Genomic DNA, 18,150 nt, shown 5'->3' with positions numbered 1-18,150 from the left:
AGTAAATTTCATCAGCTGATTGATATTTTATCAATAACGACGACCATTATTTCCAGCAGCGAAATACACCGCATTACTGCTATTTCATCAATAAATACAGCCAAATTTACAGCGAGAACAATAACACACAGAGTTGGATTGCATTTTCAACTCGATATGTATTCGATTAAAAGTTAATGTAGAAATATGAAATTTATATTTTGTATGGTAAATCAGCGCTTTAATTGAGAAAAGGTATAAACGGCCTTTTTTTAACTCCTGCGCCGGAAGGCATTAAAAGTGTTTATATTCTTTAGTTTTTCACACAATACGCTCGACAAGACCTTATATGCGATATTGAGGAGACTTATACCACGGTAATTGGCGCAGATTGAGGGGTCTCCCTTTTTATGGATTGGGCAGAGCACACTGAGATTCCAATCGTCGGGCATGCTTTCTTCCGACCATATTTTGCAAAGAAGCTGATTTGAACAGCTCGGCCGGTAGTCCATCGGCCCCCGCCGCTTTGTTGTTCTTCAAGCGGGTAATTGGTATTAAGATTTCTTCATGGTCGGGTAATGGAATATCTATTCCATCGTCATCGATTGGAGGATCGGGTTCGCCAACTCCTGGTGTTGTACTTTCACTGCCATTCAGCAGGTCGAAGAAGTGTTCCCTCCATAATCCCAGTATGCTCTGGACATCCGTTACCAGATTACCTCCTCGGTCCCTACATGATAATGATCCGTGATCGATTTGATTGCGCGTGTTTCGATCAGGGGACAGCCACGTTGCTTGATGAATTTTTTTATGCTGGAATCTGGTACTACAGACGACCATATTTCGGGCCCCAGCGAAGTCGGTCAGCTTCAGGCCGTTTGGCGATGTTTCGTCATGGAGGCTGAATTTTCCGACTGTTGTGCCAAAGACACCTTCTTTACCCACCCTGGCGTTAAAATCGCCAAGCACGATTTTGACATCGTGGCGGGGGCAGCACTCATAAGTGCATTCTAGACGCTCATAGAAAGCATCTTTGGTCACATCGTCCTTCTCTTCCGTTGGGGCGTGGGCTCAAATCAGCGATATGTTGAAGAACCTCGCTTTGATGCGGATTGTGGCAAGACGTTCATCCACCGGGGTGAATGCCAGGACTCGGCGACGGAGTCTCTCTCCCACCACAAATCCAACACCAAATTTGCGTTCCTTTATATGGCCGCTGTAGTAGATGTCACAAGGACCCACCTTCTTCCGTCCTTGGCCCGTCCATCGCACTTCTAGGACGGCGGTGATGTCAGCCTTTAGTTGTATGAGGACATCAACCAGCTGGGCAGAGACACCTTCCCAATTAAGGGTCCGGACACTCCAGGTGCATGCCCTCAAATAATGATCCTTAGTACTTTTGCAGGGGTCGTCATCAAAAGGGGGTTTCTCTTCCGAGGTTCTTCGCAGAAGCGGGCTTCGCCTTCTCACTTTAGCTCGCCTTCAAATGGATGTCTGTTGGCTACCCAGGGGATACTTGGTCTAAAACCGGAAGTCGTGAGCTGCTTGAGTCATATGTAAAAGAATCGTTCCTGACCACTCCCAAGTGAATGGCAATCAGAAACTTTCCTCACTTGCGTGAACTTCTACATATGATCCCATCCCCCTATATGTACATATATATATTTGGCGTAGGAACCGCTTTAAGTGATTATAGCCGAATACACCAGAGCGCGCCACTCATTCCACGTTTTTGCTTTGTGGCGCCAACTGGAAACACCAAGTGACTTCAGGTCACTTTCCACTTGGTCTTTCCATTGGAATGGAGGTCGTCCAATTCCGCGGCTTCCTCCAGCGGGTACTTCATCGAACACTTTCAGAGCTGGAGTGTTTTCATCCATTCGTACGACATGACCTAGCCAGCGCAGACGCTGTCTTTTTATTCGATGAACTATGTCAATGTCGTCGTATAAATCGTATAGCTCAATGTTCCGTCGTCTGCGGTATTCGCCGTTGCCAATGTTAAGAGGACCATAAATCTTATTTATAATGTAGTTTTATTATTATACGACCAGCAATTAACGGGATTACCGGTTAAGCCTAAAATAGTTACGATTAGAATTGTCTGTGTGCTGTGCATGCATGATAAAAAATATGATTACAATGACCGCAAATAGGCCGGATAATGCTCTTATTTAGAAGCGCTGTATTAATGAAAGAAAATATAAAAATTTTCTATTCTGAGAGTTTCGCCTAGACAATACTTACTAAAATGTTGATCAAAGGAACAAGGAACAGTGAAACTAGTGAACCACATCCGGCGCATATGCTCCAAAGAAGGAGCCGAAAAGGTGATAACAGACCGGCTCATAACTACTTTCGCCTTTACGAAAGCAATTTAGTAAACTGATTATTAGATAGCTTAAAGAAGTAAGAACATCGCAGAGAGAAGTGTATCGAGGTAAATAGAAACTCCGTACATATGTTTAGAAACAAATCGTAATTTACAAAATTTTTGTTTTTTTTTTTAACCTTAATTACTTGTTCGACCGTTTGGTATTACATAGAGAGACAAATTAATCTGGGTATAGGCCCTTGAAGGAGGATGGGATCATGTGTAGAAGTTCGGAGGATGGGATCATGTGTAGAAGTTCAGGAGGATGGGATCATGTGTAGAAGTTCACGCAAGTGAGGAAAGTTTTTGATTGTCACTCACTTGGGAGTGGCCAGAAACGATTCTTCTCCACATGGTTCAAGCAGCTCACTACTTCCGGTTTTAGACCAAGTATCCTCTGGGTAGCCAACAGACATCCGTTTGAAGGCGAGCTAAAGTGAGAAGGCGAAGCCCGCTTATGCGGTTGTGCGTAGGGTTTGGGACCCACCACATAAAAACACCCCCCAATGAAAAATCTACGAAAGTATACGACGACATTGACATAGTTCAGCGAATAAAAAGACAGCGGCTACGCTGGCTAGGTCATGTTGTCCGAATGGACGAAAACACTCCAGCCCTGAAAGTGTTCGATGCAGTACCCGCCGGAGGAAGCCGAGGAAGGGGAAGGCCTCCACTCCGTTGGAGGGACCAGGTGGAGAGCGACCTGGTTACACTTGGGATCTCCAACTGGCGCCGAACTGCGAAGGAGAGAGACAGGTGGCGCACTATCGTCGATTCGGCTATAACCGGCTAAACGGTTGCAACGCCAATCACATACATACATAGGCCCTTGAAAGAGTCTGTCATAAAAAATGTCCAAATGACTTCAAAATTCTGGTATAAGGATAATCTATGTGGTTGAGAACCGATTTGGCCCATTTTTAAACAGTGGTCCATTTAAAATATCAACCTTCTTATGGTGCCAAGGAATACTTGTTGCCACTAAAATTTCAAATTTTTTACTCAAGTTATATCTCTCTGCTTCAACTCTATTCATTACCCTGATCACTTTGGTATATATAACCCTATAACTAACTCATTTAGTTTTAACACAAAGATTATGTGAACAAAACTATTATAATCTTTGCAACAATGTTGTATCGAGAGTGTATAAATATACATACAAATGTAGGTATGATAAAAATACATAAATCTTCAGTTATCTTCATATGAATGTTACTGATAACATTTTCACGTTTACAGTTTACTGGGTCAGTTATTATTATTTACGTAGATATAGTTTCGTGAACCTTAGAACATCTTTAATAAATATTTAATTATGAATAATTTACTTATCTGAACTAACATTCTTAAATGCAAGTATACATAAAATAGCAAACACAGAATAACTAGATATGCAACTGTATATCTGATTTTGAATTTGCACTTGCATTTAGAGCAAATTTGTCATAAAAAGCGTTCCCTGCCGCCAGGCAAGATTTTAGTAATTTCTTAAAAGCGAACCGTAGTGGAACTTACAACGAAGTAATCATTGAATTGACTTAATTTAGCCGTATTTAGCGATTGTTATAATAAGATGGATATCTTTCAAGTTATTTGCTTGACACTGTTCTTACTACTGATCACCTATCTACGCTACAAATATCAATATTGGCAGCTGCTTGGAGTGCCGCAGCTGAAAATGAATTTTATTTTTGGCAACTTTTTCCGCATAAAGAGTATACATAAGGCGGAACTCTTTCACGAAGTGTATAGGGAGTTTCGTGGTAAGGCAAATTTAGTCGGCACATACATTTTCACACAACCTATTGCTGTTGTTTTGGATTTAGACTTGGTTAAGTCTATACTAATTAAAGATTTCCACAAATTTACGAATCGCTTTGTACAACGGAAGATTGGCAGCGGTGTCAGAAATAATCTTTTCAGTCTGCATGGTGAGAAGTGGCGTCCTTTGCGCACGAAGCTTACACCGACCTTCACGTCGGCGAAAATGAAGTTTATGTTTTCCACGGTAGTAGTAGTGGCACGTCAATTGGAAGAGGCTTTCAGTGCTCATATGGCTAAGACGCCAAGTGGTCATGTACAAATACACGATGTGATGGGACGTTTTACAACCGATGTGATTGGTCATTGTGCCTTCGGTGTTGAGTGTAATAGCTTAAAGGATCCAAATGTGGAATTTCGCCGCATAGGCCGCCGTATTTTCTATCCAAATTATCTCTCTATACGTCTACGTACATTTATGCTTACATATCCGGTTGTATTTGAATTTATGAAATTATTCAATTACAAAGAATATGCTAAAGAAATTGACGATTTCATAGTGCAGCTTGTACGTGACACAGTGCGGCTGCGTGAAGAGCAGAATATTCAGCGTAATGATTTCCTCAATATGTTAATTGAGTTGAAAAATACCAAAGACGTGAAAGGCGTACCTGCAATGAGTTTTGATGAGGTTGCCTCACAGGTGTTCGTATTTTTTGCGGCTGGCTTTGAGACCAGCTCCAGTAATATAACCTTTGGGCTATTTGAGTTAGCGAAGAATTCACGAATACAAGAGAAGTTGAGAGCGGAAATTTTGAGTGTTTTGGAGAAGCATAATGGCGAGTTGACCTATGAAGGAATGATGGAGATGACATATTTAGACCAGGTTATAACAGGTAAGCTGATGACCGGAAGCATTTGTCATTGAATTCAGGTGTTCAGGTGTTGTGCTTATACTTTAATTTTGTTACTTCATTATCACTTTACTTCTTTATTTTGTTTTCAGAGACTCTCCGTAAATATCCAGTACTCGCTGCTCTCACACGTATCGCCACTGATGATTTCAAAATACCCGATACAGATATCACTCTCAAGAAGGGCACACACATCTACATACCCGCTAAAGAGATACATTATGATCCGGAAATCTATGATAATCCAGAAGAATTCCGCCCAGAGCGCTTTGATCCGGAAGAAGTGGAAAAACGTCATCCACAAGCTTTCCTCGGTTTCGGTGATGGACCACGTAACTGTATTGGCCTACGCTTCGGACGTATGCAAGTGCGTGTTGGTTTGATAACTTTGCTCAAATCTTATCGCTTCAGCTTACCGGAGCAGACACCAACCGAATTAGAGATTTCCAAACGTACTACAGTGCTTGTACCACAGACCGAAGTGTGGCTGAAGGCAGAGAAGCTGTGAGGATAAAATAAATACTTTTTGTTGGTATTCTTCACACAATATTTCAATATATTGTTTACCACATATCTTTTGATGGAATCAATTGACATAGCATGTATTGTATAATTATCGTTGAAAAATGTTGGACTTTTACTTATTTGCTAAGGAAATTTTAGAGGATATCTACCGTGTTGTGCGATTTGCCGAAGTTTCCAATTATTCACTAACAATTTGATTAATTTAAATAGCTTAGAATAAAATATATTAGATTTTAGCTCGAAAATATTTCATTAATACCAATTCGATTAGTTCTGATATTTCAGTTATCTCTTTGTGTATTTGAAATTATTAACATGCAATTCCTGAAGCTTCATAAACAAAATATCTTTTGAATTTAAATGGTCTGCTATTCCTTCTATGTTTTTAATTTACTCTCACTGCTTAATCAGGATGACGAAAAGAGTTCAAATCCGGCTGTGTGTCTATCCGTGCGTCCATCCATCCGTCTGTCCGTACAAACGATACTTGAATGAGATATCTAAAGAAACTTGGTACATATGTATACTCCGTGGCACCATGAGAGGATTGGTAATACAGATAAAAAGATACCGGAACAAAACTTAACACGAATACTATATTCTAGGTGTGAAATCACTCTTTCAAAAATTGTCATAATCGGACTAAAAGTTAGCAAGGTCCCAGATATCGTACAAAGCCAAAGTAGACATTTTTATCGAATATATCGATAAATCTCTATAGTATTTAAAAAAAAGCTCATATAAAATCTTTTTTTTTCAATAATGTGTTTCTGTGGCAGAAATGGGTGAAATTGGGTCGTAACTCACCTAGCTCCCATGTACTTAATATTAGGATTTTAAAATTTTCGCTGTACTTTATAACGTATATATTTGTTAATATGTGAGATATTTATTTATTAGTTGAGTTAATGGATATAATGTAGCTTGGTCACGAAAATTAATACAGCTGCCATACACTATATATATATATGAGTAAATTCCCTTACATGGTATTTATAACATATGCAACCTTTTTACTTTATATTTCTCATATACTTCATTAAAGCTCTAACAAAGTATTCGCGTTGCGCGGCATATAAGTAATTATCTCATTTAAATATTATGCATAAACACATTTGTTAATATTTACCATTATAAACCGCTGGCATTTTAATTGCATAACCACAAAAGGTATATGAGACTTTATTAAAACTGAACCACAGCAAAAACAAGTACACCCATAGTAATAGTGACAGTATTAATAACAACCACATAATTAAACTATATTAAAACTTGAGTACGGGGTAATAAAATCATAAAAAATAAATATAATCAAATAGAAATACTCGCAATAGTTTTAATTTACGCTTGACGGAAATCTCACACGCACACGCTGATACTAAATAGTTGAGTTGCTTCGCACTATTAATGTCACTTTAACATCTTCCTAAATATATGAATGCCTTTTGCGTGCTTCGCTCATCGCAAAACCACCACCCATCTTGAGACCCAGCAACCTGAAGAGATTCGTGTGCACTATGTTAACCGACTATTTGATGGCTGAATTTGTTTTCAACACCACTTCCCACCACGGCTTCAATCAATGGATTTATTGTTGGGCAGATAATTTAATGTTTTGGAGCCACCAAGATCGTGTGATATTACACCGTTAGACATTTTCGAGTGGGGATATGTAAAGCTTAAGGGGCTAACATTTTCAAAAAATTTTTTGCTCATTCGATAATTTATAAAGTGCAAGGGGTAATGCCGTATCTTGACTAGTTTTTGATTTTTTTTTTCAGAACTACGCCATTTTGTCAATTTTTGATATTTTTTCAAAAATCGTAGGTCATTGTATAGAAATTATATATAACTTTAATAACCTTTTTGAATTTTTTTGTTTCAGCAACTTATTTGGCTGGAATCATTTCAGCAGTTTGGAAACTTTTTTTTTTTTTTGGCAACTCCGAAGACAGCATATAGCTTCGTTATTTTTCAATATTTTTGTAAAGAAAACCTTTGAAAGGTAGCTGAAAATATATCTTATTCTAAACTTCGAAATAATCGCCTTATTTTTCATGGGTTGCACTGGTATTGCCGCTTAAAGTCTATGACGGACAATACCGCCTCGATTCAGGCGTTGGAGCAAAACATCACGCGTGTCATTCACCAGTTACCAGTCGAAATGCTCGAACGAGTCATCGAAAATTTTACTTATTGCATGGACCAGCATTTAAAAGATATAATCTTTAATAAAATAAATACAAAAGAATGTTCTTTCGAATGATAATAAACAATCCCCATTAAATTTGACTTTTCTGTGATTTTTTTTGTTAAATAACTGGGGAACCTTAATATGGATCAACCTGCAGTTCTATTCTGATAATTCTTTATCTTAGCACTTACTCTCATCTGGTTTATTTGATATTTCGCCGTCATACAAGCAGACCTACATAATGAATTAATGAATTTGAATTCAATTATTAAGAAAAATATTTGCAGAATTAAGCAAACTACAATTTGTCATTTAGAAATGTATTTTGAATAAAAAAAATTGTAAATTTCATACATGTAAAATAACAAATAATAGCCGTAGATATTTTAGTATGTAAACAAAGTATGTATTGTTGAACATACAATACCCACACTGTTAATGTCACAATGGAGTCAATTACTCTGGCATTTCATTTCGCTTTACCTTACGAGGGCTGCTATGTATATTTCTGGCCTAGGCAACACTAAGTGTTGCCAGAGGCAATCTGACATTTCCATTGGATAGTTTGACATTTTTTGGCATAACATCACTCAGAACGTTTTGTCATTTAATCGTGAATTGTTTTATTTACAGGGAATTAAAAAATTCATCTCGGCTAACAAATGGAATTAACTCGTGAACATTTTCGTGCGATCATTTTTCACAACTTTCGACGTGGATTATCGCGACAAGAGTGCATCGATGAACTAAAATCTTTGTATGGCTATGAAGCACCATCCTATAGCACTGTGAAAAACTGGTACAACGAATTCAATCGTGGCCGACGCTCAAAGACGAATTCCGTGAAGGTCGTCCAAAAACAGCCGTTGTGCCAGAAAACATCGATGCCGTACGTGAACTGATAATGCAAGACCATGTAACATAGCTTCAGATAGAGGCATGCCTATGCATTTCTCCCACCAGCATACATTCGATATTGCATGAACACCTGGCCGTAAAATGGTTTGTTCTCGTTGGATCCCGCACAATTTGACAATCGCTCAAAAAAAGGCTCAAAAAAGTGCTTCGAAGATTGGTTTGAGCGCATGCAAAAGTGTATAAATCTTGATGGAGAATATTTTGAAAGACAATAAAACCATTTTCGTTGATAAATATTCCTATTTTCATTATTAGGCCAGAAATATATATAGCAGCCCTCGTATTAACAAAACTGTGATAACGAAACAGAGCCGCATACCGCCAAACACCATCAATAAAGCCATGTGAAATTTCGCAAAGGACATTAATACATACAAAGGCCTGTGTAGGAGAGAATGTGCGAACATAATCAGCCAAATTGACGGTCCGCAGCTTTTTGGCATTTGATTGCATTGTTAATGTACGAAATATTTCCGCGTGGAGTGTAGCGGTGGCGTTTACGGGCAGGATGATTATGTTGATGCAGCTAGAATTGATGATAGAGATGTAGGCAGTGAAGGCGGTGATGCCAATTAAATTACCTTTCAATTTCGCAAATACTGAATACATATACGTTGAATTGCATTTTGTTCTAACTTTTTGGCGTTTAGAAACGATTGATGAGCCATGACATACCGGCGCTCAATTTATTGCACTCTGTTTGAATAATAGCGAAATGCGTACACCAATAAACGCGGGGTAAATGTATGTGATAAGTTGAATGAATCTATTGAAAATTTGGTGCTCGAAATGAAATAATTGAAATACTGAACATTGCAAACAATTGCTCGAATGTGGGTAATTGCATACACATCCAATTGAATAGGTATTTGAGTGTAAATATATACCTTCATTGAATTGTTCCGGGAAAATAATATAAGCAGTTAAGTAACAGGCGTGTATTAAGTGATATATGAAAACAATATACGTGCAATTGCAATTACTTAGCACTGTAAACGAAGTTTAATTTGATCTGCAGCAAGTGCAAGCTATAATATGTTGCCTTTTAAAGAGAATGTAAATTTTTGGTGATGAATATGCACTTTATACTTCCCTAATAAAGAATATAACGCAAAGGGTCGTAAAGTCGAATAAGACAGTAAGAGAGGTTTGCTAAAAATTTACACAAGGAAAATTTAACTCCAAAATAATACGTCCCCATCATATTTGCATTGTAGGCAGTTATTAATTTCCTCAGCGCTCATACCCATAAAAGTTATATTCACTGCTACACATTTTAAATAATGTAATAACAAATGTAAATATTTAGCTTTCTTTCAAGTTCACTGAAAAAAATAGTATAAATATACAGTTTTAATTTTAGATGATTTAACGCATCCTTTATGGCTTACTGCCAATACTCACCACAACTGAAACCTGGTCAGAAAATCTTCAATTACTTCAAGTACAAAATATTTTGATATTCGATAGTTGCTCCTATGTATTTTGATATGGGTCGGTCAATCAAGATTTCCATCACGATAGTTACATTCTATCCAAGACAAAACGTTCACTTAATTTTGCTATAATATCTCACATATTAACCGATATATACAGTATAAAGCCCACTGGATGTTATGTTAGTAAAGGTTGGTAGGTAGAAGTGCAGCCCAGAGATTCGGGCTCTATTAGCGCTAAATGCGCCATTTTGTTACACTATTTTAAGACCTTAGTAATACTGCTATCACGTTTCAATTCCATTATTTCCTTTATACTTTTTGTGGCCACCCATTCAAGATTTGGTGCCTGTTGAATATGAAGTGTTCTATGTCTGGTTTGTGATAAGGCCGGATATTCGCAAAGAAAGTGAAAACCCGTTTCCTTGTTCCCTTTTAGTTTGCAGGCGGCGACATATGTCGTTAAAGGACAGTCCCATTTTCAACGCATGTTCTCCGAATGGCCAGTGCCCTGTTATTGTGCCTGCAAGTCTGTATATACATTTCCTGGATCTATTTAATAACGGGTGATTTTTTTGAGGTTAGGATTTTCATGCATTAGTATTTGACAGATCACGTGGGATTTCAGACATGGTGTCAAAGAGAAAGATGCTCAGTATGCTTTGACATTTCATCATGAATAGACTTACTAACGAGCAACGCTTGCAAATCATTGAATTTTATTACCAAAATCAGTGTTCGGTTCGAAATGTGTTTATCGACAAATTTTGTTCAGCGATGAGGCTCATTTCTGGTTGAATGGCTACGTAAATAAGCAAAATTGCCGCATTTGGGGTGAAGAGCAACCAGAAGCCGTTCAAGAACTGCCCATGCATCCCGAAAAATGCACTGTTTGGTGTGGTTTGTACGCTGGTGGAATCATTGGACCGTATTTTTTCAAAGATGCTGTTGGACGCAACGTTACGGTGAATGGCGATCGCTATCGTTCGATGCTAACAAACTTTTTGTTGCCAAAAATGGAAGAACTGAACTTGGTTGACATGTGGTTTCAACAAGATGGCGCTACATGCCACACAGCTCGCGATTCTATGGCCATTTTGAGGGAAAACTTCGGAGAACAATTCATCTCAAGAAATGGACCCGTAAGTTGGCCACCAAGATCATGCGATTTAACGCCTTTAGACTATTTTTTGTGGGGCTACGTCAAGTCTAAAGTCTACAGAAATAAGCCAGCAACTATTCCAGCTTTGGAAGACAACATTTCCGAAGAAATTCGGGCTATTCCGGCCGAAATGCTCGAAAAAGTTGCCCAAAATTGGACTTTCCGAATGGACCACCTAAGACGCAGCCGCGGTCAACATTTAAATGAAATTATCTTCAAAAAGTAAATGTCATGAACCAATCTAACGTTTCAAATAAAGAACCGATGAGATTTTGCAAATTTTATGCGTTTTTTTTTTTTAAAAGTTATCAAGCTCTTAAAAAATCACCCTTTATGTCCTTAGTTTTTATCCTATCATATATTGGCCAAATCTGCTTTATTACTTTACATTTGTTTATAGCTTTCCATCTTTTTTAAGCAATTTATTCCAAATATGCGTAAAGCTCTCTCTTGATAGTTCCTAATGGGCATGGTATTTTTTCTGACTCGGATTCATCTAGAGAGGCTCCTCTTTTTGCCAACTCGTCTGTGTCTGTATGTTTCTTTGTCGAGGAACCCAGATTACGGATAGACTCAAAAATCTTCTTGCAGTTGTTGACTACATAGAAATAAATCTAAAGCCTGCAATGTATTTACTTATTTTACTTTCTGTATTCCCTCATAGCCACAGGCTTTGCTATGTCTAGTACTTCTGCTTGGAAGATGCTATTATCATTAGGTAGACGGATGGACAGAGATATGTCTAGATCTTTGGAGTATACCCCCGTACCTACCCGGTATAGAATGTGATAGTATCCTCCTCTCTTACTAGACCCCTTCTCCATTCACGTCTAGAGGGTATCCTCATCAATATTAAAATCCAACTTTGGGGGGATATAATCCGATTTATTCAGATTGTTTGTGAACTGGTTCAGGATACCGCTATGTCCATAACCATCTTCCTAGTTCCTTTTTTCTTAAATCAGAACATGCTGCTACCTTTCGGATGAATACGTCTATAGACACTTGGCAGGATTACATTAAGCGCGTCAGTCAGACATGACTTTAGTTCCCCAGAAAACCCTATACAGGCAGCCCTCTGTATTCCATTCAACTTCTACATGTTAGGTGTAAAGCTTTATTCCATTATCTTCTTTGGTCCATGCGGTATACATACCTATATTGTAAAGTGAACGAATCAGAGATACTATTTTTGACCCCAAAGTGGATGACTCCACACCCATTAAATATTTTAAATATGAGTGCAGCTCACTTCAGTCATTTCTTCCGTAAAATTTATTGTTTCTAACGTTTTAACGTTTTTACCGATTTCGACAACTAAACAACTCTGCAAGATGTAGAAGATACTGACGTTATAAATATTAGGTACTTAGATATATGCAGTACCACTAGTTAGATGTATGCACACGTATTCTAATTTACTAATTCTAGATGCAAAAGTAGTTTTCACAGTTGCAGAACTTAAATTGTCGTATCGAGAACAAGGAATACTTTGACAAATTGCACACGTAGTTAAAACTTTTAATAGTTCAGCAGAGGCACTGGCATACATATATACTCGTACCTACTCACGGTTACAAAGTGACAGCTGCGTCTATTACATTGTTAGTGCGAGTGCCAGACTACCTCAAAGTTGGTCGGTTGGTTTTGATACTTAAACTTCGGCAAATTCATTGGAAACAAAACTTAAATACAAACGTATATAGGAAGTAAAGTCGGTACAGCGCAAACTGCGATCGGTAAGCAAACAGGTACGTAAGAGGCTAGGGGTGCTATAAAGTTTCCAAATTTGCTGTTGTGTTTTCTTTCATTCAAACATGCTACATACACTACTTGCTTGTAGATTTTGAGATGGAACTTACTGTTGACCCGCTTGTAGAAGCAGACACTAATGTGAATATGTACATACATAGAAGTGATGGTTGTCAGCAATCAGCCGTTAAACAGTGTTGTAAACACACAACTCAAAGACCTATGAGTGTATAGAATTCCCGGTATAAACAAGTTTTTGCACAAACTCACTTGTTGAGACGATGAAATGATTTCTGTGTTTAAGTTTAAGTCGTTGGACTATTAAGAATTTTTAGTAATTAGAAAATAGTGGCCACACACAGTAGCTCTATAAATTTATAAGAGACAATGTTTTCGATCTTAGCACAACATTGAATGATCTTTTTATGGATTTATTATGGTGGCAAATATCTCCCTTCCGCTTTTTTGCACTTTATTCAATGCTTTATAAAAAGTTTTACAGTGATCGGATTTAGTTCAAATATGCGCCGTTTCGTTCGATAATCTGTTTTCATCTAGACGGAAAATTCATAATACCTCCCTCGTAGAAGCCTCCCTCTTTATTTTCATGGCCTTCGACCATGACGGTTTTCGCTAGATATTGTCGTATATGATCCATTTCTCGTCGCCAGTCACCATCCGCATCAAAAATGGCAACATATCGTAGGCGTTAATTCGGTCCAGAATGTTTTTTTGCGTCAAATCATGCGGCACCCAAACATCAAGGTCTGCAGATGGTTTAAAATAGTTTGGTGACTAACTCCCATTTTCAGGGCAATTTCACGAGTTGCCACATGCCGGTCTAACTCTATGTTTTCTATGATCGGTATTCGTCGTCACAAGTCTTCCGTCGGCTGGCTTATCCATGGTGTCGTTTTCACCCGCTCTGAATCTTCGAAACCATTCGTTTTGTAGGTTATGTCAAGACCTTTCTAAGATGTATAGTATTGCCAGATACGAACTCTCAAGCGCTTTATACATAGCCGCGAAATTCAAAAGACAAAAAGGCGGAAGGGTCAACCTAACTATCAAAATTAATAGAGTCTCAAATGTAGTAGCCAAATGGTGCCATTACCAGCACCTGTGGTTAGGTGACAATTATTCTTCATATTATATGAATATATACTAGTTGCATTGTATTATTTAATTTATTTCTTTGTTCGGAAATGACCAGTTATTTCTGCACAATTTCATCCTTAACATAATCGGAGAAGGAAAATAGTTTGTACATACTACAAGAAACATAAACTCTATTAAATAAAAAAAAATTGCGCTTTGCAAAAAGCTCTGACAGCTTTTGAATAACATTTTTAATTTCATAGCGACATGCTACTTGAGCTTTTTAGCTTCTCTTTTATTTACTTTTGTGCGAGAGCTTTTCAAGCTTTTGAGCTTCCATAGCTTTATAGCAAAGTTCGACATACATCTACAGCAGCACTGATTAAAATTATATTTTGTGTCTACAGAAGAGCCAATAATGCAATAAAAATACGACTCACCTCTTTTCACCTTCAATTGAAACTCAGATATTTTCAATTTCTTATTCTCAATATAAAAATAAGTGCATATTTTCTTTAACAAATTTATGTTTGCATACAAAGGTATTAATTTTAAATAAATATACTTAAATTATAATTATATTAAAAGTACGCAAAGCTTAATTTCAATGTACGTCTTATTTTTAACATATTCCATTGATGCCTTATAAAATCATAATCTCTCCCACATAGCTGAAACACAACAACTTCTGATGAAACAACTCGTGATTAGCTGTATTCAGCCAGTTGAAAAGCCATTCAGTCATAATATTACACACTCTCACACTCCAGTTAGTGCTGTAGGAAATAATAGGGAAGGATTTTTATATTGAGGATTTGAAATAAATTCAAAATATTCCATTTTCAAATTCTCTCCATTGGGTTAATAAATAATACCTCATGATATCTCTTTAAGTTCTTCTTAAAAGGTAATTACGGAACTACTGGTCCCTTTCGTTGCTTAGACATATATTTATATCTAAGTATTTAACTTCATTTTCCTTTGATTTGATTTTGAACGTATTCATCATCGTATCTAGTTGTTGCTGCAATTTTTATACTGACGAACCACCAATTCAAAATAAATTTGTCCATAGAAATGTGGTAACTTTGCATTGACTCCTCTTGCTTCCTCTATCTATTTAAAAATACTTTCCATTATTGGTGCAACTGAGATTCATAGAATCTTTCGCTCAGATACTTTTGGATGTACCACTTGTTGAACCACATACGACTACAGCTACTACGCTATGTTTTGAATCGCGTGGCAATGTTGACGCCTCCGGAGCAATATGTGCAAACCCGGCGCCAGAAGCAGCAACCAAATCGTATAAAGGTGTGGGTGTTGACTGGAAGAGAAGCCGCTTGAAGGATCCATTGAAGTTGAAACCAGCTGACCAGCTTGATTTTTCTCGCAGAGTACATTGGACGTTGTTGCGAGTTCACAAGGTGAAACTAAAAGTCGATGAAATGAAAAAAGTTAATTTTCATTAATTTGTTACCAAAATATGCAGTTTTTAAATCAGAGTATAACATTTTTGAAAATCAAATATCAAAAAAAAAAAAGAAAAATTATCAAATAAATGCCAGAGAGTTACAATAAGAAAGCGTAACAGTGAGAGTCATAAAACTCAGAGTGTGCCAAATCTCAATTGACGACTATTCACTGATTGCTAACAGCTGATTTTCGGTGTTCAAGCGCAACTAAACACTGCTAACTCTTCATTGCTCCGGAAGTCCACTTATAGCTTTAGCAGTCAAAGCTATTAGCACAAAGCGCCAAAGGATTGTCAGTGAATTGCAATTGAATCCACCAAACAGAGCGCGAAAAAGTGTGGGAAAGAGTGTAGTGACAAACCCGCATAAGCAGAAATTATGGTGGTACATACTCGTATGTTGCTATGAAGTATGCCGATATTATTTTTGTTTCTTTCACACAGTAACGTGCCGGTCTTGATCAACAAGCAAGAAGTACGGCCCAATGACACCGCCAGGCCATAAACCGCACCAAAAAGTAATTTTATTTAGGATGCAATGGTGACTCATGGAGTACGTGTGGACTGTTCCCTGACCAATATCGCATATTAAGCTTATTGACGAAGCCATTCAGCCAGAAATGAGCCTCATCGCTGAAGGCCATTTTTCGATGAAAATCCGGATCGTTTTCAAGTTGTTGTTCAGCCCAATTCACGAACATACGACGATTTGGTGGTAAAGCGGCTTCAGTTCTTGCGTCAATTTGATCTTGTAAGGATGTAGGTCAAGATCATTTCGCAAAATTCGCCACAACGACGTCACAGAGATGCCCAACGCTTGAGAACGACGTGCGAGACAATGATTTGGGTCGCCCTCAATTGATGCGCTAGCGGCAGCAATATTCTCGACACTACGGGCACTTCTTTGTCTCACTGGTACGGGAACATTTTGTATTGTGCCTGTGGATTCAAATTTTTCCATTAGACGCTCAATTGTTCATCTGACAGGACGATTATGACGACCATAAATTGGACTAGCGCTCTTAAAGTTGAGGCCACTGACTGCGAATTTTGGTTGTAAATTTTATTAATTCCGACTCGTTGTTGGATCGTATATCTTTCCATGATGAAATGGCAAACATTACTGACTACAAACGTCAAAGGAGCGGGAAAATATATCCCTATAGGTTTACTTTTGTTACGTCTCTAATAAAAACCCCTCTAAATGAATTCAATCAATAAGTGTGAAATAATTTAGTATATTTGTTTCCTCTATACATATTACATTAAGGAGATTAATGAAAGTGAAATTATTCATAATCTGGTCAACCGCTGGGTTACAAGAATGAAAACAATTTACAGACGCTTGGATGTAACGTGAAAAAATGTAAGCTGCCTATAAACGCCAATGTCAATAAATCTGGCATTTGCATGATGACTACTACAATAAAACATGTGAGGAAAACACAATACCAGCTAGCTACAAGAAGATAAAGGAAACTAAAGAAGCGAATACACAATTTTTAAGTAAATAAAAAAATAAAAAAAAATTCTCCATATTCTTATCTTATCTTTACAGAAATTCTTAGAATATTGAAATAGTGCGCCGGCTTGCTTTGACAGCAGGCTGTTACTATAATCTGATAGGTAAGCCAGTTCGAATATACAAGAATCAGATAGGCGTTAGAAATGCAATTCAGAAAGGAAATAAGCTGTTAACCCATTTCCTTAAATAAAATACAAACGGAGCAGAAGGCACCATACGCACAACGTATATAATTTTGATTTATCCGATGGAAATCTATAACTTATAACTCTGTTTGACAGTCTTATTATATAAGTGTCGCCTGACATTACCCGCATGGAATTGCAATTCCATTGTTAGCGATGTTGACAGAAGCAGCTGTAAATGAGATCGTTTGACTGGTGGTTTGAAGTTTTGAGTGTGATACGATGATTAAAGAGAACAAGTGCCCGTTGTTGACACAACTCAATTGGCATAAACGTTTGTCATATGGACATGGATGAAAGTGTGACGTCTTTGTTCAATTCAAATCGTGCATAACAGCTTTGGCACTAAATATGTCGAATTAAAATATATTTATCTTAAATATAAAAATGTCTCAACGTAAACTCAATCCACGCAAAAGTTGACATTTTTTTAACGAAGTTGTATAAAACAGGATTTTTATCAAAAAATTGAAAACTATATATATAGATATAAATGTAACTAAGAACCTTTCCTGATAACATATATATAGTAAAAATTAGGGTCCTATTATGTACAAGCACTTAATTGTAAAGATCCCATCTTAATTGAATATACCAAGATTAAATGCAAATATGTTTGAATTGAAAAGCCAAATAATCAATGACTGCTACTGACAATAGTCCTCATCAATAACTATCGATATCGATAGTTATACAAGTGATTACTAATAGAATGTGTTAGCGATTAGTTATTCTGAATTATCTCATTCATAGTCTGAACTACCTTCAAATGGTTCCATATACCCAATATGCCTTATTCATCCACTTTAAATATCAGGACAATCGCGTTTCTTATGGTACAGTTATACAG

The 18,150-nt window shown here is 37.3% G+C and overlaps 2 protein-coding genes across 2 annotated transcripts in view; one reads left to right on the top strand and one right to left on the bottom strand.

Moving 5' to 3' along the window:
- Positions 1-3,807: 3,807 nt before the first annotated feature.
- On the top strand, positions 3,808-5,625 carry LOC114804982 (probable cytochrome P450 6a13). The gene is made up of 2 exons (XM_054227384.1): positions 3,808-5,013; positions 5,124-5,625. Exons 1-2 carry the CDS (start codon positions 3,930-3,932, stop codon positions 5,537-5,539), a joined length of 1,500 nt encoding a protein of 499 aa, XP_054083359.1. The 5' UTR covers positions 3,808-3,929; the 3' UTR covers positions 5,540-5,625.
- A 9,110-nt stretch (positions 5,626-14,735) lies between these two features.
- The window catches only part of LOC105219684 (basement membrane-specific heparan sulfate proteoglycan core protein-like), a 48,873-nt gene continuing 45,458 nt past the window's right edge, over positions 14,736-18,150 (bottom strand). The window contains exon 12 of the mRNA XM_054227616.1: positions 14,736-15,549. Coding sequence (XP_054083591.1) covers positions 15,338-15,549 — 212 coding nt within the window. The 3' untranslated portion in view covers positions 14,736-15,337. The remainder of the gene's footprint in view (positions 15,550-18,150) is intronic.

This window comes from Zeugodacus cucurbitae, chromosome 3 (assembly GCF_028554725.1).
Source record: "Zeugodacus cucurbitae isolate PBARC_wt_2022May chromosome 3, idZeuCucr1.2, whole genome shotgun sequence".
Classification (NCBI taxonomy): Eukaryota; Metazoa; Arthropoda; class Insecta; order Diptera; family Tephritidae; genus Zeugodacus; species Zeugodacus cucurbitae.
Note: the sequence above shows the minus strand (reverse complement) of the source record. Positions and strands in the feature narration are given on the sequence as shown.